Below are 24,171 nucleotides of genomic sequence, written 5' to 3' on the forward strand. Positions count from 1 at the left end.
TGGGCATAGTGGCTGGCAGTGATTGCTGAAACACATTTGAGGGACCTGGAACACGGAGCTGTTCCCCCGGTGCTGTTAAAGGAGCATTGAACTGTTTGTGGTGAGAGTCCCATGTCTCCCTTTGCTGCAGGGGTGGGGTCTTTCTCAGCTCACTGACAGCCAAGAAAGGACTTTAAAGGGGGGTGCATTAAATATGGTAGGAATGATTAATAAATGAATGAAGAGTGATCATTTGAATTGCTTGTGTTTTGCTAAAATATAAACAGCATTTGAAATCCTGCCTATCACAGCAGAACAGATTGGAACAACAGGTGTTGTACCCAACTTCAGGAACACCTCATCCTCAGATAAAGTTAATCATTAGATTGCCAGTATTAAGCAACTATGCTCACTTCCTCCTATTGGGCTTTTGAAGAAAGTGCTGCTGCAGAAAGAGAGACTTGCTTAAGTCTAATGAGCAGCATTGTTGTGTTTTTCCTTCTTAATTGTTCTAAGCAAATTGTAAGCTCACAAAGATCTAGGACTGTCTTGCTTAGTTGATTCATTTTCCCTGTCTAATTAGCTGCCCGTCTCTTCTGGAACTATAAAGTGCTACCAAACTGGATGTGCCAAAGCAATTAAACATATCTCGATGTACCCAGTTACTAATGACACATTCAAATATTTCTGTTGTTGAAGCAATAACCAATGAATTGCTCAAGTTCGTTGCACAAATTGTTGAGAAAAATTAAGTTAATTCCGCTTTAAACTGTGAAACCAGCTACAGAGGCAGCGTGCTCTGCCCCTTGGGGAGTGGAAGGGAGAATGCCTCATGCTGCTGTGCAGTAGCACTGATGAGTTCAAAATTAATTTGATTCAGTCGCTGGCCACAACATGAGGGTTTGCAAAAGGGGGAGCACTTAGTGGTGCCAGAGGTAAGGGAGCTTCCCATTCTGATAAGCAACATGGAACTGAATTATTGTAGGGTTACTGAACCCCATCTGCTAGTGACTGTGCAAACATTGCCCATTTGTACATATTGGTTATTTATGACTAGGGTTACCATATTGCAGTCCTGGAAAAAGAGGACACTCCAAGGGGCCCCGCCCCCGCCCCAACTCCGCCCCTTCCCTGCCCTGGCTCCGCCCCAACTCCGCTCCTTCCCCAACGTCTCCGCCCCCTCCCCTGAACACTCCGCCCCCGTGTTCCTCCCCCTCCCCTGCTTCCCGCGAATCAAATGTTCGCGGGAAGCCTGAAACAGGCAGGCAGGCAGCAGGTAAGCTGGGGCGGCGGGGGGGAGTGCGAGGAGGCACGGCCCAGTCCGGCCCCCCCGGCCGAGCGGCTCCCTCCGGCGGGCCGGCCAAGAGGCTCTGGCCCGGCGTCTCCGGCCTGGCTCGACTCTGGCCCGGCGTCTCCGGCCTGGCTCGGCTCGGGCCCTGGGGCACCGGCCCCGGTTCCGGCCGAGCGGCTCCAGCCCGGCCCTGGCCCCAGCTGAGTGGCCCCGGCTGAACACCCCCGGCCCCGGCACTAGCGACTCCAGCTCGGCTCCGGCCCGGACCTGGCCCTGGCAGAGCGGCGGCGGCCAAGCACCCCCAGCCCCAGCTGCTCCAGCCTGGCTCAGCTCGGGCCCCAGTTCCAGCCGAGCAGCTCCGGCCCGGCCGGTGGCCGAGCACCCCCGGCCCCAGCCGAGCAGCTCCGGCCCTGGCCGAGCGGCACCAGCCGGCGGCCGAGCACCCCTAGCCCCGGTTCCAGCGGCTCCGGCCCAGCTCGGGCCCCGGTTCCAGCCGAGCGGCTCCGGCCTGGCCCTGGCCGGCGGCCGAGCACCTCCAGCCCCGGTCCCAGCGGCTCCGACCTGGCTCGGCTCGGGCCCTGGTTCTGGCCGAGCGGTGCCGGCCGGCGGCAGCATCCGAGCTCGCAGCCGCCTCCTCCAGGGCTCCAGCTGCTGCTGCGCTGGGGAGAGCGGCGGGAGCCGGGAAAGTTGGAGCCCGGGGAGGAGGCGGTCCCCTTACCATGCCTCCCTATTTTCCCGAACATGTCCCACTTTTTGGAAATTCCTCCCGGACGGGGATTTGAGGACCAAAAAGCCGGACATGTCCGGGAAAATCCGGACGTATGGTAACCCTATTTATGACCCTAACATTGAGTCATAAAATGTCCCTTAAACGTCCAGTCTGATTCTCGTGCAAGCCACTTCTTTAAAGCTATTGACTGTATTTCCTTTCCAAGTGTAATAGCAACAAATAACCTGGAAGACTTTAATCTTTTATAAGCGCTTCAGCCTCTGGATGTGAAGTATTGATTCTGTGGAAGGGTAACCACTTATTTCCTTGTATGCTATAATGCAGATTCTAATATGGTTTGTAGGTTGACGCACATTTGTTCTCACCTTTTGTTTTGCAGAAGCGTTCTTCAACCACCCTTTCCTTGATCAGGTTTCAACAGTCAAAAAGTGTAAGTAGTTGCATTTTTCCACTTATTCTCATCAGTGAGGCATATTAGAAAAAATTATACTATTGAGTAGCATATTCTTTCTGAAACATCTTCCACAGATCAGCAGTCATGCTCCAGTGTTAGTTAAAAAAAACTGTGAAATCTTTGAGTGTCATGTTTGGTTGAAATGTAGTTGCCATTTATGCATTTCTTAGGCATTTCAGCTGGTCTTAAGTAGCATTGTGTGAATGCATTTTCCAAGGACATGCTGTGTACTTAAAGCTCTGGAAGTGTTTATAAATTAAAGTCAGCAGTGAGGAAATCATTGCATTGTGTCAGTTCATTTGTTTGAAAATTCATCTCAAATCTCAATCCTCTCTTCCTCCTCCAGCTTGCCCTGTGCCAGTGCCCACATATGCAGGCTCAATATCTGGCAGCTCCTGTGGTAGTTCTCCTTGTCGTTTTGCTTCTCCTCCTGTAAGTTCTCTGTTTTGCTTCCAGAATAACCCTTGTCAAAAATATATTCCTCCGTTTGCTGTTATATGTGGGCAGAAATTGTCAAATCTCCTCTAACTTGTTTTTTAATTTTAGCTCTGATCATCTAAACAGTTACCTTAAAAAAAGGCAGAGCAAGCAGTACGGCTGTCTTTTAGTGCAGCAGTTTTATAAAGGTTTTCAATCCTTTCCCATTCTTCCTGCTTTTTTATAAAAGACTTTGCCAGATCATTAGTTGTGCTGGTGTGAATTCCAACACCGTGAATGAGCTTCCCAGGTAATCCTTGGATAGCCTCTTTCTGGGCTCTTACTAGGTAAGTGCCACTGTCTCTTCCTGGTCCATGAAGAATGCTGATCGAATGAATAACTTCAGAGTCAGTACCCATTACCTATCTGAATATGAAATTGTCCATCTGAAATGACACCTAAGTTGGCTTCAATATATCTTTCAAAAAAGGTTTTCTTTACATACATATTTAGTAATAAGGTTCCTTGCCATCTGAAAAGGGTCTCACAATTCAAATTAAAATTAGTATTTTTAAAAGACTTTGGAGAATTTTTATAATTTAAATGCATATATTTTTTACCTTTACTTTTGTTCCCTATATTCTTTCCAGCTAGCTAAGCGCAGGGTAGCATTCATCCTATTGTATTGTGAGCCTGCCCTCTAAAGGGAGATCCTGCATAGTGAACCATTTGGACTTATGATTCTCACTTTTTCTTCAGTCCTTGCCAGACATGCAGCATATTCAAGAAGACAACTTGTCTTCCCCACCATTGGGTCCTCCTAACTATCTTCAGGTATCCAAAGATTCTGCCAGCACCAGTAGCAAGAACTCTTCTTGTGACACAGATGATTTTGTTCTGGTTCCACACAACATCTCTTCAGATCACTCATGTAAGAATCTTCTTTATTTTGATGCTTAAGAACACTTCTCACACTCTTTTTAAAAATATTTTTGTATCCTATTGTTGGTTGCTCTTATTTTCTCCAAATCTATTTTAATTTATATTGGGAGCTTGTTTCTTGATATTTTATTGTGCTTTCTTTCCAATGAATACCCTTCTATGTATTGCAGAATGTATTTCATCATTGTAAAAGAGTGAGGATTGGGGGTGCACCAGAGGTAGAAGGGTTAGTTTCTGTGCACATACCCCAGTATCCTAGCTTTTATTCTGTGCTGCTTATCAGAGTGCCTAAGGGCAATGATGGTATGTGGTTGAAATCAGGGTCCTTTAATTCATAGAGAATTCTGATTTATTAACACTGGGAAAAAAATAAGCCCATTGTGAATAAGGGATGCATAGAATCATTAGGTGTCCTAGCAGTTGAGGGTGGACATGCTGTAGCATGTGACTCATAGACCAGCTAAACATTGCCAGTCAAGCTTATAAGGTTCAGTTTCTTGCCTTTCTTCCATCTGCAGCAACTTACTATCTCAAGCTAAGAAACAATGAAAGACTAGACTTCACAACCACACAGTTTCACACAAGGCTTATAGTGTACATTGTGTTTCGTGGTACTCAGTGTTTTCATTTTTGTTAAACTTGCATAATGGCAACATAAGCCATGGATGTTTAGTGTTTTTGTTTTAATCACCTGCTTTCCCCATGCCACTGCAAATGTCTCCGTTTTAAAAAAATGTTGTGCAGTATCTTTGGGTCAGTTAAGTTGTTTTGTGTTCCAAGGAGTTTCTGGAGATGAGTGGTGTAGGTTTCGCAGTGCTGATATGCTATACCGTAACTAGTTATACTTTTCCTTAAATATTAGGATAATTTGGGAATAAAATCTTTCTGATATTACTTTTCAAAAACAGTCTGTTACAGAACCACTTTCTGTGTAATAGTTTAAGTTTGGGTTAGATTTGGGATATCTTTTGTGAAATCATCTGTGAAGCAGTTCATATTATTTCTTGCTGCTAATATGGCGATAAAGTTTCTTAGTTTGCATGTATGTAAAGTATAATAGACATTAAAAGGATTTCATATAAGCAAGAATATTGAAGATACAACTTCAGGCCTTGACTAAATTATGTTGGTTTCAATTTGTTCTCTGCCTTTTTCTGTAGATGATATGCCATTGGGAGCAGCTGGCAGACGGGCTTCAAGCGACTTCATGATGTGTGGAGGGTATATGTGCTGGGTTTTATCGAACTAAGTTTCATAGTCTAAAACTGATGTTGTAGCACAGCTTTACAGTTGTTGGATTTTGGCAGTGACTGGTTTAATTTTACATTGCTAAGTGTGGACTTTCCACTGGAAGATGAATATTCCCAGTAGAACACAGTATGACTATTTAAATAGCTCGAAATCAGCAAGTTCTACAGAGAACTAAATGTTTTTTTCTTTTTACAGATAGTTCTTCATATTCTGTGACAGTGTTTGTGGCTTCTTGTTTTAACAGGCAGTCACCATTAACCATTTCTGGAAGCTCAGGAACTTTACAGAAACCATCCTCAAGCTCCACCCGAAGTAGTTCTTCTGGTTCAGCTAACAGGTATGTTATTGAGTTGCTCTCCCATCTTTTTAATGATTTCTCTGTTGCTGTAGAGTTTGTTTTTTTACTTCTGTTGCTTACTGGAAACTCATTTAGGATAGTGCTACTATCTAAGATCTTTCTTTAGTATTTGCTGTTAACTGTTTTAGTGGTAGAAGGTTGCTCAATTAGCTTCTGGCTCAGATGCACCCAATTAAGAAAGAATTTGTGTTTGGCTTTTTGATTAATTCTGAATGTCACCAGCAGCATTAGGTGTCCAGGCACAGCCCTCCAGAGAAGGGGTCTACATGTCTGATTAGCATTACGTAGTAAACCACACCGATCTCCAGTTAGGGATACAGGACATTAAAAGCAGCTATTGAGCTATAAAAAGGGAGGCTGTTGCAGTTAAATGTTGATAAACTGGTACACTGATGTGTGCAGTATTGGTCCCAGGATATGAGAGACACAAGGTGGGTGAGGTAATATATTTTATTGGATCAACTTCTGGTGGTGAAAGGGACAAGCTTTTGAGCTACACAGACATGAGGAAGAACTCTGTAGTTTGAAAGCTTGTCTCTTTTCACCACCAGAAGTTGGTCCAACAGAAGTTGGTCCAATAAAAGGTATTACCTCATCCACCTTGTCTCTCTGGTATGCTGATAGCACATTGGCTTTTCAGACATACTAGCGTGCATTAGAGTTTTTAATTGTTAGTGATCCACCAACATCCTTCAGTACCTTGGAAATCTGTGTTGATAAGCTATCTGTAAGGAGAAGATGGTTTACAATCCCTTTTTCTGTATGTGGAATTCTGCTTTGCAATATACCTTACTTAAATGTTCAAAACACTTCCCTCCGACTGTAACTGAAGACAAAGTTCTGGGTACAGCTTGTCAGATGATGATGTTGACAAACAGCAATTAATTTTTTTTTTTGACTTGGTGACATTTGGAAAACGTCATGTGTACCCCTGCTTCTATTAGTATCTAAACAGGAGAATTAAATTTTGTCATTTGATGAAATAATGCATTTCATAACCCTATTTTTGATACAAGGGAAAATAAATAAATAAATAAAAAAATAATAAATTAATGGAGATATCCTACCTCCTAGAACTGGAAGGGACCTTGAAAGGTCATCGAGTCCAGCCCCCTGCCTTCACTAGCAGGACCAAGTACTGATTTTGCCCCAGATCCCTAAGTGGCCCCCTCAAGGATTGAACTCACAACCCTGGGTTTAGCAGGCCAATGCTCAAACCACTGAGCTATCCCTCCCCCCCCCCAAAAAAAGTGGATGATTATCCAAATAGTGACTGCAGATATTGACTGTTTCCTTGGCTTATGCTAATGTTACAGGAAAATGATACTGCATTTTTTTTTGTTTAGAAATGCTTGTCATAAGAAGAGAAGTTTATCACTTTGTGCTGATCACAAAGCAGTTTGCAAAATTTGCTAACATATGGGCTGCTAAATATGAAAGGTGGAGCTTATACCTATTAAGGGCAGAGAAACAGAATAGCTGATTTTTTTAATGGCTTTTAGGTCCGAGTTGCCTTGCATGCAAAATATTGTAAGTATATTCTAATAGCCTCTTTATGCTCTAAATTAAAGTCAAAGTTAATGTTAATTGAAGTTATGAAAAGTATTTTAGGTGCATTTCCAAATTGGTAATGTCAGAGAGCCACTTATTTGTGCTGGCTAGGAACAGGTGTTTGGTATTCCAACTACAGGTTTTTTAATTACTGCTTGATCAAATTTTGAATGACTAGGTCTGGTTACTATAGGTGACCTGGTATCAGGTGACCTAACAGCCAAACTGGTTAAGAATATTGAGCTGCTTTGGATGTAGTTTGTTGAAAAAGTAGTGTGTGTGTATTACTGATGGTTATGATATTTTGGTTTTATACAGTTCAAACTACAAGGCGATTTTGTTTTTCAAGCTGGGAAATATTAGTTTAAAGTTAATTACGAATTTTTCACCAAGTATAATTAAGTCCTATGGAGAAATGATTTTTTTTTCTGATTGGTTAAATTAATTTTACTAAACTGTGTAACTGTATGAATCATACCCAGGGTTGGACTTTGGGTGTAGGCTTCCACTACCCTCCCAAGAACAGCTGTATGTTTCTTCAATGAAACAACGAGCAGGGAAATAGGTCACAACGTTGACTTTAAATTACTTTGTAGTTAGTATTCAGGAGATGAAAAACGGGCAACTCACTTTTTTTAGGGCGAAATGAAGAACTTGCTGTACAAAGTCCAAGTAAATGAGCTTTGCACATAACTAAGAGGGAGTGAGATCAGGTGGGGAGAGAACTTCACCCAACCCAGCAGCATGACCTGAAGTGTCTGCATAGCCACCACCCCCTGCTACTGCTACAGATATAGTAACTGCTGCTCCCCCTGCGCTTGGAATTTAGACGTAGGGCATCCGCTTCTTGGCATTCCCCCATCATGCTACTGGATGCCTTTGTACAGATTCTGTGTACAGCCTGCCCTCTATGCACGGAAGCTTTAGGCCCTTACATTCAGCATGTGGCCCTTAAAGCTGTGGTTTCATTACTGTCTTTTGGCAGATTCACCACTGCAGCGGATGAGGTGCAGAATATCTTAATTGTTGCAAAGCTGAGAAACTTCTATAAATATGAGCTGGAGTTCTGCAGCCCGATGAGACTGCCAGAAAGCTGTTGACATAGTATTATCTGCTCAAATGTGCTCACAACGACTCCTGAATTAACAACAGTTTCTAGTCACTGAATAGCAGCAAGAAGAGGCACTGCTCTCTATCATTAAGGAAGCACCATCCCCAGGGGAGTTGTAGATCATGTTATGTTAGGAGATATTTTCACAACAGTTTTATCCATTTGTTTTGCCTCACTGTGTTAGACTGGGCTTGTCTTCACTACCAGCCTGGATCGGCGGGTAGAAATCGATCTCTCGGGGATCTAATTATTGCATCTCGTCGGGACGCGACAATCGATCCCCGAATCGACGCACGTACTCCACCAGCGTGGGTAGGAGTAAGTGCTGTTGACGGGGGAGCCGCGGCGGGCGATTTGCCGCCGTCCTCACAGCGGGGTAAGTCGGCTCGGATATGTCGAATTCAGCTACGCTATTCGCGTAGCTGAATTTGCGTATCTTAAATCGATCCCCCCCAGTGTAGATCTAGCCTCTGAGTAAAGCAAGTCATGAGATCCTTAAAAGGTTTAGTGAATGGGAATTCAGTGCTGTATAAGGAAGCAGTATTTCATATAATGGAACGGCAAAGTAATGAATGCAGCTGTTTCAAAATAATATCAAGAATCCAGATTTCAATAGAACCAAAGCCAGGCAGTGGTTGCAGTGACTGCTCATTTCCTTCAGCTTTAGCAAGGTGGGTAGGAAAAATTGTTGCTTTTTGTCTACTTTTGTCTGCCACTTCCTTCCCCTGAGAGAGTGAATTTCTTTCTGAATAATAGATGACTTGGCACTTCTGCCTGCTTGCGGCTCTCAGCTTTCTTTTATGCTGACTGGCTGCTCCTCTGTCCCATCACTGAGTGTTTCTTCCAGTGGTTTTCTGCAGCTCCTTGAAGGAGCATCTCATTAGACCAGAACATGCGTGGTGGAATAGCTCAAATCTAACTGTGGAGGGAGGGAACAGAAGGTTCATCTGGAAGACGAAAATAGTTCTAAATTCTTTTGAAATTGACTACTTCAGGAGGACCCTTGCTGTCTGATTAGAGTTAGCTTCCACACAGGAGTGCACGGATGTCCTTTCCTCCTTCCAGTTTGCCTTCTATTCCGTTCCTCTGTTTGCTACTTCCCCCTTCCTTTTGCTTCACACTGTTGCGTTCTTTCCCTTCTCAGTACCTTCTCTAAAGTTCCTTTGTGGGCCCAACTATGCCCCTGTTGCTCCCACCGCAGCTCACAGGCTAGATTACCAGCAAGGGTTCTCTTCTGCTTCTTTAGGGGTGAGGTAGGCTGAGGCTGATTTTTGGGCACATGATCATGAAGGTACCCTTGGGGTTAAAGCCAAGGTTAGAAGAATTGGTCCTTATAGTCTGTGCTTTTTTGCGATTACACTGAGGTGGTTCTTTCTCCCAATCTTCAGTATCTGTGTGGAGTTTGTCATTCAGTTGTCTGTAGCTGGCTTCTGGAAAGAAATGTTATGAGCCGTATGGGACGCAGGACTAGTACCAGTATGTGAAGTAATCTGCTGGATTTTCAGTTTCTTGGTATATAAAACTTGCCGAGGGATTTCAGTTTATAAAGGTGAGAAACCAATATCAGAAAAGAGTAGGAGTATTGCTTTGGCAATAGGGTTAACCAAAGGAAGTACATTCTAGAAAAATACTGTTATGTTTGGCATATATGTATCAATTTCCCCAACAGCTGAATAACCCTATGCTTTTCTCCTGTACTGTGGTTTGGTTTGCTGTTAGTAAAATTCAGTGAAGTGTGAGAGTCATTAGTCTAGAATCACCAGTGCTTCCTTCATCAGCGTGAAAGCATTGGGTTTTTTGGGGAATGGAGGACATCCTTCAAGATGCTACATAAAATTTGGTGCATTTAGGTAGTTTGTCTTCATCTGCTGAAGCAGAATACCTAATAAAGGCTGGCATGTTTTACACACTAGTTATCCAAGGGGAAGCATGAGAGAGCCATGGGGGACAGGAGGGAGACCGCATCTAAGACAGAAAAAAAGACCTTAAAAAGGACAGACAAATCTCACTGGGTCTTATTTTAAAAAGACAAAACAAACTTGAACAGGTTTTATATTGTGTATTCACAAGTCACCTTTGTCCTGGATAGAAGAAAAGCTATGAATCGATTTTTAATATAAACTAATGCATTATAAATTAGAAAATGATTGAAATTAAATATCAATCACACAATGCTTGTAAAAATGGTTTGATTGCAATCCTTCCGATAATTTTTTTCTCTCTGAGGTTGGTAGTTTGTATGAGGGACCAGATAGGATACCTTGTCTTCCTTGGAGGAATCCGTTAATTGGAAAATGTGCTTGTTATGTTTTTACTTGAAAGTGGTGATAGCTGGTTAAATTCTTATCATGGAGAAAGTTGATCCACTTATCAAAACGAACTTTGAGAGATAAGTCACTGACACTTATTAGCTGAAGTACATAAAACTCATCTGCAGCTTGATGAAATGGTTTAGTGTTCAGGTGTGTTTTGGTCACTTTGTGCACGTAGGAGTTGATTACGTAACCTGTTTTCTTTTTATGAATACACAATGTCTCTTGGGAAATCTCTGATTGTGCCTTAGTCGCTTTTGTAAACATTCCAGTCAATTTTGCTCTTGAACGTCCTGTTCTTTACACCGTGGGTTTTCCTAGAACCACTTTGTTTTGAAAGGTAGTGAACAGAGGAGTCTGACTGGGAGGAATGGAGTTCTGCTGATCTGCAGACTGTGCTGCAGGATTGATTCTACCGGTTAGTGTGGCAGTTCTCTGCACTCAGAAGGCCAGTGTAAGAAAAGCTCATTAGTGGCAAACTGGTCTTGATCTTGCTTTGTAAGTGATTGAGCCAAACTTGGATAAACTGCAGACTGTGTTGTCTACAAGTTCTGCAAAACTGGAGTTTATTTGCCTGTTTCTGGGATTTTCTTTAAATTCTGACAATGGTACAAATTAGCAAGAGACCCACTTACCAGCAGTCATTTCCTCTCTCAATACCTTCCAACTTCAGACAATGTCAGCCTTCAGTGTCCCCACGCAGCGAAACGGCACCTATTCCGGTTCCCACTCAGTTGCGGAATTATCAGCGTATAGAGCAGAATCTCACATCTACTGCCAGCCCTGTGTCAAACCCCCATGGATCACCGAGGTGAGTTATTCCTTTTTCTCGTGGCCTTCCTTTGTGTTTATACACTGAAAGATGGCCTGCTTTCTTGCATAGTAAATTACTGCCAGAGTTACATTTGTGTAAGCTGAATTATACGAAGAGTTTAAATGTTTTGCACGGAATAATTCAAAACAGATTTTAGAATGAGTACAACGTATTAGTTCATCACAATCTGCAGTTAGATGGCTGGCAGTGTAGTGAATTTTTCAGTAAAAGAGAAGTAGAGAAGCCCTAGAATATACTTGGTTTTTCCATTCTAAAATGTTGCCCAAAGAAGTAAAAGGATGAATTCTTGCTCTCTTCTTTGTATGTTCTATAGCATTATGACATGCACTGAAATGTCAGTAATAAGTTCTTCTGTTCTTATTTCACACGTTAATGATAGGATGAATGCATGCATTGTTTTATTAGACCATCAAGGGACAGATTATGGTATGTGAGTTGTTAATTGGCGCTTCATAATAATAAAAAGCTCTTCTTGTGAACTAGACTTGCTGCTTCCTGGTCCACTCCCAAACTTTCACTCTTTGTCCTGTACAGTATTCTATAGAGCCTTGGGAGTGGGACAGAAACTGCCCCCCCTTTCAAAAGGTTTACTACACTACTTTTCTTTGAGTAAGGTAAATGCTGCCAGAGACCTTCCCTTCTCAGCTTCTTCCTTTCTGGTCCTCTGACAACAGATTGCTCTGCTTCTTGTTGGCTGACTAACCCCACCACATGCGTAAGGACTATTTGCAATGTGAGGATGGGATCTCCAGCCTCCCAGCCCATTTATCTTATTTCGGTACCCACTGGAGCCCAGAACATTAGGTTCAAGAGACCGATAACTTGCAACCTAGTTTTCTTTTTATAGTTATCTGGATTTTTCATGATTTCTAATTTTGAGGCTATACTGCTGCAGTTTGGCAAGGGCCTTACTTTGTTTTTAATAACTTGTTCCCAACAGCTGATCCGCATACCAGGTCCAGTACTTCAAACTCTTCTGATGGGTATATTCTAAGCTCCCTTTTTCTGCCTTAATGATCAGCATTTGTGTTGGAGTCTGTTGCTGTTGCCTGCTTTCCCACTCAATTGTGCATGCAGCGATGGGAGTTCACAGGGGTCCATGCTCTGTTGTGGGCTTAATTGCACAGGCTATTACAACTAGTGTCTGAACTGGTAAAATGAGTTGTCTAAAGGTTGGGAACATTTGTGGTAAATGACTTCTAATTTGTGATATATTACAGCAGCATCAAAAGTTGTGATTCCACTTTGTGACCAAAGGATATAAAATGCTGCTTATGTTTGCAGTGGAGGGTTCAGTTTAAGGCTCATTAAAATCATATTTGGATAAGCATCAATTTCATATGCTTCCCTAAAACGTCAAGAGTTTGTTTTGGGTTTGATCTTTTTAGATCTGCAGTGGTGAGGCGGTCTAATACCAGCCCCATGGGCTTTCTGAAGATGGGCTCCTGTTCACCAGTACCAGCAGACACTGCGCAAGGTGTTGGACGCAGGCTGTCCACAGGGTCTTCGAGACCGTATTCTCCTTCGCCCTTAGGTAAGCTCACAAATCGGTAGATAATGAAGGGAGGTATATCAGGAATAATAACTTTGACATGAGAGTATCTGGTAAATTCAAATCTTGTCCATTTAGATTTCATTTGCAAAAGTGGCTCATGTTAAGTGATTGTTTGAAGAAAGCACGTTGAAAAGAAGCCTGCAGTCTGTTGTTCTCATACTGTTGTCCTTCCTTCATCAGTAAGGTAGAAATGTAAACTTATATTCTTGCTTTTAATTTGCTTAGTTGGAACCATACCTGAGCAGCTTGGGCACTGTTGCTGTGGTCAACCTCAAGGGCATGAATCAAGGAGTAGAAACGCCTCAGGTGAGTGGCATTAGGCCAAGTTCCATTTCACTATAGACCTGAAAGCACTGGATGAAGTTGGGTTTTAGTCCCACTTTATAGACAGCCTTTCTGTGCCTCCATTACCCCCAAGTGGCTTACCAAAGGTTCCAGCGTAAGTTGGTAGGATTTAGAACAAGTACCTACGTCACCAATCTCCATCCCTGTAGTCCATCCGCAAGACCATAAGAAATTGACTCGTCTCTGTAGTTCACAATATTAAAGAACCGCTCTTTATTCTGGTCCCCTGCAGGTTATTAACCAAGGATGGAAATGAATTTGGAATATAATCAGTAACAGAAGTAACACTTCTTGAAATGTGGTTGTGATAGATCAGCATGTCGTGAGAAATGACAGCAAGAAATATTAGTGTCTGTGTTCAACATTCCCATCCTCATTCCCTCAGGGAACTGACTAGTGTCTGACGTTAATGTTGCTAGGCATTCAATAAACTTAGTTCATCATAAACCATTAGGGCCTGCAGGCAGCAAACTGAGGAAGGAGGAGATAGGGATTCATGATGCTTTATTTGATACTATTTAAGATGGGTCCTACTGGAAGGACTACTCAGAAGGGATACAGAAGAATTGCTCAGAAGAACACACTACACCATTTCTAACTGAGGTTTAAATAGTGACTTTGCCACCAGTGTTGGTCCATTTCTCTCCTGCTCAAGGGGCACTTATGTCTGAACTATCTAAAATGTTAGGTATCTTATTCTGAAATAGAACCATAGGATTAGAAGGGACTCCAAGGGTTATCTAGTCCAGCGGTTCTCAACCAGGGGTCTGTGGCCCCCTTGGGGGCCGCGAGCCGGTTTCAGAGGATCTGGCAAGTAGGACCAGTGTTAGACTTGCTGGGGCCCGAGGCAGAGAGCCGAAGCCTCACTGCATAGGCTGAAGCCTGTGGCCTGGAGCCTGGCCACCTGGGGCTGAAGCTGAAGCCTGAGCAACACAGCTTTGTGTGGACCCCTGTGGCCCCAGGCAATTGCCCTGGCTTTTATATAGTTGTGGCACAGGTGGGCCATGGAGTTTTTATAGCATGTTGGGGTTGGCCTCAGAAAGAAAAAAGTTGAGAACCCCTGATCTAGTCTAACCCGCTGCCAATATGCAGGATTTGTTGTGTCTAAACCATCCAAGAAAGATGGCTATCCAGCCTCTTTTTGAAATCCTCCAGTGAAGGAGCATCCACAGCCTCCCTAGGCAGTCTGCTGCATTGTCCTACTGTTCTTAGAGTTACGAAGTTTTTCCTGAGATTTAATCTAAATCTCTTATGCGGTAGGTAAGATGTTTAAATGTTAAGATATGCTGTTGAATTTTTTTGTTTACTTGAAACTTGTTTCCCAAAACTGCCCTCTGGTAATGAAATCTTTCACTTCTAAGACAAATGTAGCTAGTAGCCAAACATTTTTAATATCTGACAACTGTTCAGCCTGTGTGAAATGAGTTCCGTGTCCACGGTGGTTCCATGTCACACAAATAACCAGCACAGTTAGTATTCATATTAGCAGTCTCCACAGAGGTCAAGGAATGTGACTAGGTCTGCAGACTGAAATATCCTCTTGCTTCAAAAGATGATCCCTCCAGAATATGATTAAGCCACTTTCTAAGGCCTGGTCTACACTAACCCCCCAATTCAAACTAAGGTACGCAACTTCAGCTACGTGAATAACGTAGCTGAAGTCAACGTACCTTAGTTCGAACTTACCGCGGTCCAGACGCAGCAGGCAGGCTCCCCCGTCGACGCCGCGTACTCCTCGCGCCGAGCAGGATTACCAGAGTCGACGGCGAGCACTTCTGGGTTCGATTTATCGGGTCCAGACAAGACACGATAAATCGAACCCAGAAGTTCGATTGCCTGCCGCCGAACCAGCACGGTAAGTATAGACAAGCCCTAAGTTGTACGTGTATCTATTCTTGACTTAAATAGGGGTTTATAGGACTGTTAATTTCGCGCCAGCAACAAATTCACTTAAACATGTACCCTGCCACAACTCAGTTCTTCTCTTTTTATAGCCTCTTGAGTGTTTAAATTCTTTTACCTCTTATTAATGAACTGCTTAAGTCCTTTTCATATTTGACTTGTACCACTTCTTAATATTAAAAGATTCTGGTATTTTTAATTGTAAAATACCATAAACTGCAGTTATCTGTCTTAAGCATTTAAATGGGTATTCAAATTCAAAACCCATGGAAATCATGGCTGCCCAGAGATAAAGTGAAATACCACCACCATTTCCGAGGAATTGAAAATGTTCTCCTGAACGTAGTTGTTTTGGCCAACAAAGGAGAGAGAGCAATTTACAAAAGAATCTAAAAACTTTGAATTCAAAAACATCAGCCAATGTCTCTTTGAGACTTGGATTTCTGAAGTGACAGATGATGAGTTTCTAAACTCTCCAGCAGAAGAGCGAAGGGGTTTCAAACAATCAAAACTGCTGGCTGAGAATTCAGAGGGAGAATCTGACATGAGCACTCTGGAATTGTGGGCAAGCAAGTTATTTCCAAAACAGTCATTGCTTAATGGAATGGAATCAAATCAAAGTGAGGTAGGTCACAGTCACTTTAACTATAGTAAATGTAGGCCTCATAAGGTAATTAAAAGACTTGGCTAAATAGTTACAGGCACTTCATTGAATGAACTTGGAAGAAGGTTTAAGATGAGTGGTTTTGGAAGCACCGGTTTATGAAACAGAACCTGAATTCAAAAAACTGTTGATTTGGCTTCCTCTTAAGAAACAGATATATTGCCATGTTACTATACAGTATAGCATGGAAAACAAGCAAAGAAATTAACCACTGTGGTGTATTTTCAAAGTTCTTCAACTTGACTTAAAGATAAGTGAAATTGTTAGCACTTCACTGTCAGAGTTGTTGAAGATTGTGAAGAGGTACGTGTTATCAGCAAGGCTGTGACCATGAGACTTCAGTATTATGTACAATCCTCACTTGGTGCAATACCTCATCTGAAGTATAAGAGGGTGCCATCAAATTTCAATCTATATAACCGATGGCATTGATAACTGGCCATTTTGAGTTTGAAGCTTGATATTAACAAACTAGTTACATTCCCATTAGGAACACAGAATTTACAGCATCGCATTTTAATGCTCCACCTGGAACTTCAGCTGCACAGACAGAAAATACCTCCTTTAGGAAGGGCACCTCTTTGTGGGTGCAACTTTTGAGAGAATACTCCTTACTCAAAGCTCATTATTTAACCAAATGGGTCCTAAAGTTCCTTGGTCTGGGTTTGCACAAGAAAAACCTGACATTTGTGACCAGGAGTGGACTTGTTTTGGGCACGCAGGGTTTTTAAGAAATATTCCCTTTGGTGGAGGGTAGAAAACAAATGATCCAAGTAATGGCCCCTTGCATTACCTTGTTCTGTTAGTATCTGCAGTCTTTGCAGAAGCCATGAGATGAGTTGCCTTTTATGATTGGAGACTGTTTCATTAAACTTAAAAAAACAAAACAAAAAAACTTTAAATCCCTTTTGTGACTTATTATCAAAAGATTATCAGAATAGGAAAAAGTCAGAAGGGTGGGTTCCCTTCCTCACTTCCTGTGCTTTTTTTCTTACCCATTTCCACCTTTAGTAATGTTATGATTGAAAAGCTTTCCTTTAGTAATTACTGTCATTGTTTAAAGTAACTTCAGTCATACTGTCCTAAAAAATCTTCCCTTCAGATACTATATACAATAGTGTAATTCCATTACTCTTTCTTTTATCCGGGCTCTTGGCTGTTTAATTGAGAGTTAAGCACGTGTTGTGCTGTACCTGTTGGAGCTGACCATTTCATTTATTATGGCTCAACTCTCCAGAGATTCTGAAGCAACCAGTACAGCTGTCACCTTGAAATCCTGTCCCTTTGGACGATTGACCATGTTGTGTATCACTCCTCGATGTACGTCTAGCCTTTAGTTCGGGCAGTTGGCATTCTGAATCCACTCCTCCTGCCAGCTGATGAACAAACATATCTCACAACAATATAAAACTCTGTCCTTTCAGATTAACTTCAGAATCGCTTAATGTTTCATATTTTGTAGGACTGTTTTGAAGCCACTGCTAGCAGAATCACACTTTCTTCTTGGTGCCTCTTCCCAGGTTCTCCAATACCACAGTCTCAGTCACCACAGTCCCTCTTGATGGGAGCCAGGCTGCAGAGTACCCCGACTCTAACAGATATCTACCAGAACAAACAGAAGCTTCGAAAGCAACATTCAGACCCTGTATGCCCATCATATGCAGGGTATGGGTATAGCTACTCTCCACAGCCAAGTAGGCCAGTCAGCCTGGGAACATCACCTACAAAACATATGGGATCATCACCTAGGAGCTCAGACTGGCTGTTTAAAACTCCATTACCAACAATTATTGGCTCTCCCACTAAGGTTTGTTAAACTTAATTCTGTCTGAAAAAAATTGTTACGATATAGTACTTATCTACAGCTGTCTCAGCATCTGAGAGTACTCACTTGTATGCTAACCAGATTCAATGCTTGTTTAGGCAACTGCTCCTTTCAAGATACCTAAGACTCAAGCATCCTCAAACTTGCTGGCCTTGGTTAGTCGTCAGGGTTCGGCGGATGTCCCATTGCAGTCTAAAGACATGACTGACCCAAGGGACTTCACGCACTTCCACTCGACACAAGGAAGTGAAAAACAGGCAGTAGAACAGCACAGCAAGGCTCCGTTTGGCAGGTAGAAATCATATCTGTTTACAAACTGCAGACATTGTGTAGGCATAACTTGTCTATAGAATTGCCATGCTGTTCTGAAACCAGAGTGCTGTTGCGTGCAATTTATAGCCTGTGGTTTGTTTTGAGATGTTTCTTGCTATGGAGACATTGGAGGTTAGTGTGTACCACAGAAACCTCACATGCAGTGTAAAAAAAATAGTGTTGACATCCTGGACTGCTTCACCGTATTGCTGTTAAGTTCCCTTTTATTTGTTTTGATCATCTAGATTTGGAGTTCTAGTCCCCACCATTAGCCTCCTTCCAGTTTTTACTTCAGAATTCTGATAAACTTAATATGGCTAAACTTGAAATACTGTCTTAACCTCTGGGGTCTTTGCACGATTGTAGTCAGTTTTATTTCATTAAGTCCAGTGTTGATACTACAGAGAATTCTTGAAATCAGATGTGTGACATCTACCACAAAGCCACCCTCAGTTGTGAGGTACAGAGGAGGCTACATTGAGAATTTTTTCCATTTTCATTTGCTTTTCTGTGTAGATCTGTCAGTACTGGGAAGTTGTCAGATCAGCAAGCAAAGACTATCCTTGGTGGCCAGTTATATCAGGGCAGCACAGACAGCCTCAATGCTGAGCGACCAATGGATACAGGTAAAGAACAGATTCATTCAGATATTATTGTAGTTTAAAGCATACAGCCAAATTATCATTCCATCAGTATTAGGAGTTTTTATGGACATTCTCACTGGTTAAAGAGGTTGCTGTGTCACCAACACTCATGTTGGTTCTGATAATACTTTGACACAAACATAAACTGTTCAGAAGATTTCTCCATGTGTATGTTGAATATCTTTATAAAGCACCATATATAGTTGGGCACTGTCTGCAAATAGGAGCGTCCCAGAACTGCCCTAATGATAAAAATATCAGAACTCTGTATGCTCATTTGGGGTTTTTTTTTTCACTACCTCTGTTGCAACTCCATCTTCTTATTCCAGCTTGTTTTCTCATGGAGGTTAGCTTCCATCATGCTGGCTTGTCTTATCTTCTAAGGCTAGTGATTGTGCCTTCCATAAACTAGTCAACAGAGAATGCTGTACCAACCTTATGGCTAGAATTCCCAATGTTTTTTTGAAACCAGGGTGCTATCCATGGAGGCCTGATTTTTTTTTTTTTCCAGCCTCCTTCCTGCCTATCTTATTTTCTATAGCATCTATTTCCATAGGGTCTAAGAACTGTCTCCAGGTTTTCAAAAGTCATCTCTAGTTCTCTTCCATGAGGAGAAGAGTTTAGAGCTAAGAGCAAATAGTTTCAAGTGGAACTTGGAAGGGGATGTGAAAGCTAAGGGTGCATCTTAGTTCTGTTTGTGTTCAGCCAAGTGGCCCAGCACTACTTGTGGCATATGGTATTATTTGCTGTCAGACTTCGAAGATGCCCTCATTTTTCCCCAGTCTAGTCCAAAGTCTGGCTCTGTTTCAGAGTGCTGTGTATTGTATCATCATACCATGTAAACCTTTTATTCCAGCTCCAGCAGGGGCCTGTGGAATTGCAATGGCACCTCCTTCCATGGGAACTGGAGCAAGTTCTAGGGCAGTAATGTTTACTGTGGGTTCCCCTCCAAACAGTGCTACCCCTCCTACTTGCACCCACATGGTCCTCAGAACTAGAACAACTTCAGGTAAGACACCCCTTCAAACAATGTATCTTTGGCAAATGTAATGCCTAAATTTGTAAGCTCTTTAGAACTGGGACCTGATTCTTCGCCCGTGTTTGTAAGGTGCATGGCACAGTAGGGCCTCAGGACAATGCTGTAGCAGGTGTTAAACAATAGTCAGGACTAGAGAGGAATGTCAGTCTAAGTCTTCTGACTTTTTCTCTCCTTAAGAGAGGGGTAGAGCTGCTAGTTGAGCATTCTACAGTGTACATTTGTGACAGTCTACACCATGTCTGTGATGGGATCTAAAGTTGGTTCAGATGGCATACACAGTTGTTTGTTCCAAGATATAAAAAAGTAGATTTTTAAACCTGTTTCTGCCCTTTGGTGTTACACAGTATGCAAGGAATAATGCACAAGGTTTGCAAGCATACTGGATTCCAGCACACCTTAGTATGTGCTTTGAAATATAGAAGCCAACAGGCTAAATGCCTTCTTCCATTTGAAGTGTGGATGTCCAGCATATCTGCATAAGGGTGTTTTTGTGAACTTGATTCTGTCTGTCGAATTTGACCGGATACCTGCAGTCAGAATCCTTGTCAGCCAATCACTTTTTCTTCTCACAATGCCCATTTTATAAATCTTCACTGTCCAATAAGGAATGCTGCTTAGGTGCTGGACCGACGATATAAAGCATAACGAGAAACTTGTGAATTTGTGGGGACTTCTGCTTTATATTAACTTTAGCCCAGAGCTGCCAGATGGACCAAGCTGTTGGACTGAACGTGTTTTATTTTTCCTATAGTTGGATCAAACAGTTCTGGAGGGTCTCTCTGCTCTACTAGTGGCCGTGTATATATGGGCTCCCCTCCCGGTATTTATATGGGTTCTTCTCCTCCTGGAGCAGAGGCAGCTCCAAGTCTGAAGTACATGTCTTATGGTACTTCACCTCCCAGCTTAGAGGGTTTTATCACTTTTGAAGCTCCTGAACTGCCCGAGGAAACATTAATGGAGGTACAGAAAAATTAATGTTTTGTCATGTTTAATGCCAATAAATGATTACTTAGAAATGATGGAAATATGGCTGAGGATCTGCCTGAATAGTGCTTTTAATAGTTTCCTTTTTACTGGACAATATCCCTTTGCAAAGCTTGAAAAAAGTTCCCTCTCTGTTTGTCCTTTTCTCGCTGACAGTTGTTCCTTGTATCTCCTGTCTTTTCATAGGTGACAAAATGAGCCTGTCTGTAAAGCAGACGTTAAATACTGAAGCTTTAGATCAACTCTGTTGTTAGATACCAAATATGTTCTACAATAAAAGCTGAACACTTCTTTTGGTTTCTCCTATACAAGTGTCTAGCATCCTTGTGGTTGCTGATAAAATAATAAATAATACATGCCACTTGTGAGTTCTTTAGTCACTCTACAGATTGGTTTCAACAAACTTAGAGCTCAGTGTCCTACTCTTTGGGCATTTGTTACAAGGTTTTAGCATACATCTGCAATATGTTTAGATTTGTTTTAAAAGCAAGATAATTCATCTTGATTCCCTTTGACCTAGTGGGTTCTTGAGTTCCTGCTATTGGTATTAATACTGTGTGTGTTGCAGAGATGCTGACTATTCCCCAGATAGCTGCCATGTATTTGCCACATGGCCTATTGTGATTAAATTGTCTTCTCTTTTCCTTCTGACAGAGAGAACATACAGATACACTGCGTCATCTGAACATGATGCTGATATTTATAGAATGTGTACTGGACCTGACAGCAGTACGGGGAGGAAACCCAGAACTGTGCACCTCTGCAGTGTCATTGTATCAGATTCAGGAGAGTGTGGTTGTTGATCAGATAAGCCAGCTAAGCAAAGAATGGGGGTAGGTATTTGGCTAAGTAGTTGTTATAGAATTAGTGAATTTCAGATGAATTCATATGTCTGCGCATGACAGTCCTCGTTTTGACTTTGTCAGAAGTGACCTTTCTGCTTTAGGGAACGTTTGGTGGTAGTATGAACATTTTTTAACAACTGAAAAGCAAAAAGGCCCATAGAGTGGCAGAGGAAAGACTGAAATGAGCTGGCAGATGAATAACTAGGAATTCTGGGAGAGGGAAAGTGGGGGGGGGGTTGTTCTTTTTCTCTGAACTGTCAGATGAGTGGAGGGCGAGGTTGGCGGCTGCTGCCTGGAGCAGTGTTACGCTTTGTCATGCCTGGGAATCTGAGCTCCAGTCGTCACACCCCCAGTTATGGGGAAAAGGGAGCTCTTTGCATGACTCCGTCAGTAACCATCTCTGGCTGACCAGGAGCAGCAATACTCCGTTCCAAAGGGAGTCACATCTAAGCCTCTGTCAGAGAAGCAGCTCAGTCCTGATGTGAAACCTTTAGAAGTGAGGAGAAATAAGGTGAACATGCTGGTGATGGGAGTGGAAATCTCAGTCATTTCTCCCTTCCTGCAAAAAAAAGAACTAATGTGTGTGATGGTCCCAAATGTTGGAATTCTGAAAGTAACCCCTAGGTGGGGGGTGGAGGGGTGGTTGTAAGGACACTCAAGAGAAAAGTGCAAGCAGGGGCTTTCTGGAAGGACATTGGCCTCATGTAATTAACCTACAAACAACAAATTGGGTTTCTTCTATTTTGTACATGAAAGCAAAGGTTATATGTGCACACTCTCCTCGCCAGAGAGATGGGTTCTCTCACAACCAGTGCTGCACAGAGGGCCAGGGGTGCTTTGTCATTTTTGTACACCTGTTTCCTCACTCCCCGACAGTTATTTCCTGCCAGCACATAGTGTGGGGAGCAGAGCCATTGGGAGGGTGTCTGGTTAATATCTGAGCGTCTGGCTGTGGGTTGAATATCTTTATTTGAAAAAGAAGAAAATCTTTAAAAATCAGAAATGCTAAAATTATTTTTTTCCAGACAAGTAGAGCAGCTGGTGTTGTATATGAAAGCAGCACAGCTACTAGCATCTTCTCTGCATCTGGCCAAAGCACAGATCAAATCGGGAAAACTGAACCCATCCACTGCTGTTAAACAAGGTATATGCAGCCATTGCTTTAGGACACTGATAGTTTCATTTCCTTGGCTTGTGAATTATTGACATTTATTTGGCCCATCACTGGAAAGAATTAAGTTGAAACATTCAGGATCTCACTGTGGCCAGACACCATACTCCTTTCCTGCCTGCAGCTGTACTAGTCACTAAGGAAACTTCGACTAAATCAGCTGGGCAAAGAGGTATCGTAGCGCTTTCCAGAACTGACCATGCTTACTTGTACTTCTGGAGAGAGAGAACTGCAGACACAGAATTGCTTAATTACTATGACAAAAAGATGTTGTTAGTGGTTAGGGAATGGGTAATTATTAATATGAAGTGAAAATTATTTGATATACTTTCCCGACAGCAAAAATGACACAGTAGATGGTAAAATAAAACTACAAAGATAAACAGACTCACTTGATTAGAAAGCTACCCTGTAAAGTTGAATTTAAATGTTTTAACCTCTTCTTAACGCTGACTTTCTCCAGTTGTCAAAACTCTGAATGAACGATATAAATTCTGCATCACCATGTGTAAGAAGCTGACAGAAAAGCTGAATCGTTTTTTCTCTGACAAGCAAAGATTTGTAGATGAAATCAACAGTGTAACCGCAGAGAAACTCATCTACAACTGTGCTGTGGAAATGGTAAATCATTCCTTTCACTTGCATTTAGGGTATTGAGATCAGTAAAAGTAGTAACACTTGTGATGGGTTTCAGAGTAGCAGCCGTGTTAGTCTGTATCCGCAAAAAGAACAGGAGTACTTGTGGCACCTTAGAGACTAACAAATTTATTAGAGCATAAGCTTTCGTGGGCTACAGCCCACTTCTTCGGATGCATCCGAAGAAGTGGGCTGTAGCCCACGAAAGCTTATGCTCTAATAAATTTGTTAGTCTCTAAGGTGCCACAAGTACTCCTGTTCTTTTTACTTGTGATGGGCACGACCTCCTCTCACACATCTCTCTAATCTAACCAGATAGCACTGCATGTTTGGCCTTAATCCCGTTCGTGCCAGGGCTGATGTAATCTTCCCCCAGATCATTTCTGAAGTTCCTTGCTGATACAGTTGCTCTGAGGTTTTCCCACACATCAGCAGGTTTTGTATATAGACACTACAAAATGCACTGCTAAGCTATACATTCCATGATGGGCTTCTGTGCGCTGGAGTATCACACAATAAAGCTTACTGAAGCATAGAAACAGAACACACACAGCTTCCCAATCAGCTGGTTTTAGTTTAGGGAGTTGTTTAGAGTTGGGGGACTCCTAGGTTGGAGAAGTGTGTCAGCAGGTCTATAGAAAATAAAAATGTTAATAAAGAAACATGGGGAAAAGGTATCTGTGTATCTGACAAGTTTTGAGTACACAGATATTTGGATAAACCCAGGAACAAGGTGCAGCAACTGTATCACATTAGACTTGCTTACCTTTCCAGATAAGGGGAAGTTCTGGTGAAATGGAATTGGATAAATAGTGGTGTTAGACATAAGATCTTGGCAAGTATCCACTGTATTTAACCTCCATGACTCGGTAGCCACATACAAATTAGTTTCTCTCTCTCACAAATAAAATTAGCTTGATAACAGGTGTGTATATGTGAGTAGTTACAATTTGAAATGTAGTATATACTGTACCATGCTTAATAGTAAAGGATCATAACGCATTTCACAGTCTCTACA

At 42.2% G+C, this 24,171-nt stretch overlaps 1 protein-coding gene across 1 annotated transcript in view; it reads left to right on the forward strand.

The window, feature by feature from the left end:
* The window catches only part of ULK2 (unc-51 like autophagy activating kinase 2), a 51,891-nt gene that overhangs the window by 26,204 nt on the left and 1,516 nt on the right, over positions 1-24,171 (forward strand). The window contains exons 11-26 of the mRNA XM_065418069.1: positions 2,380-2,430; positions 2,801-2,886; positions 3,631-3,802; positions 4,974-5,034; positions 5,309-5,401; positions 11,070-11,207; positions 12,620-12,765; positions 13,012-13,092; positions 17,218-17,504; positions 17,621-17,814; positions 18,351-18,460; positions 19,335-19,487; positions 20,269-20,477; positions 21,156-21,334; positions 22,372-22,490; positions 22,981-23,138. Coding sequence (XP_065274141.1) covers positions 2,380-2,430; positions 2,801-2,886; positions 3,631-3,802; positions 4,974-5,034; positions 5,309-5,401; positions 11,070-11,207; positions 12,620-12,765; positions 13,012-13,092; positions 17,218-17,504; positions 17,621-17,814; positions 18,351-18,460; positions 19,335-19,487; positions 20,269-20,477; positions 21,156-21,334; positions 22,372-22,490; positions 22,981-23,138 — 2,237 coding nt within the window. The remainder of the gene's footprint in view (positions 1-2,379; positions 2,431-2,800; positions 2,887-3,630; positions 3,803-4,973; positions 5,035-5,308; positions 5,402-11,069; positions 11,208-12,619; positions 12,766-13,011; positions 13,093-17,217; positions 17,505-17,620; positions 17,815-18,350; positions 18,461-19,334; positions 19,488-20,268; positions 20,478-21,155; positions 21,335-22,371; positions 22,491-22,980; positions 23,139-24,171) is intronic.

Source organism: Emys orbicularis, chromosome 17 (assembly GCF_028017835.1).
Source record: "Emys orbicularis isolate rEmyOrb1 chromosome 17, rEmyOrb1.hap1, whole genome shotgun sequence".
In the NCBI taxonomy this organism is placed as follows: Eukaryota; Metazoa; Chordata; order Testudines; family Emydidae; genus Emys; species Emys orbicularis.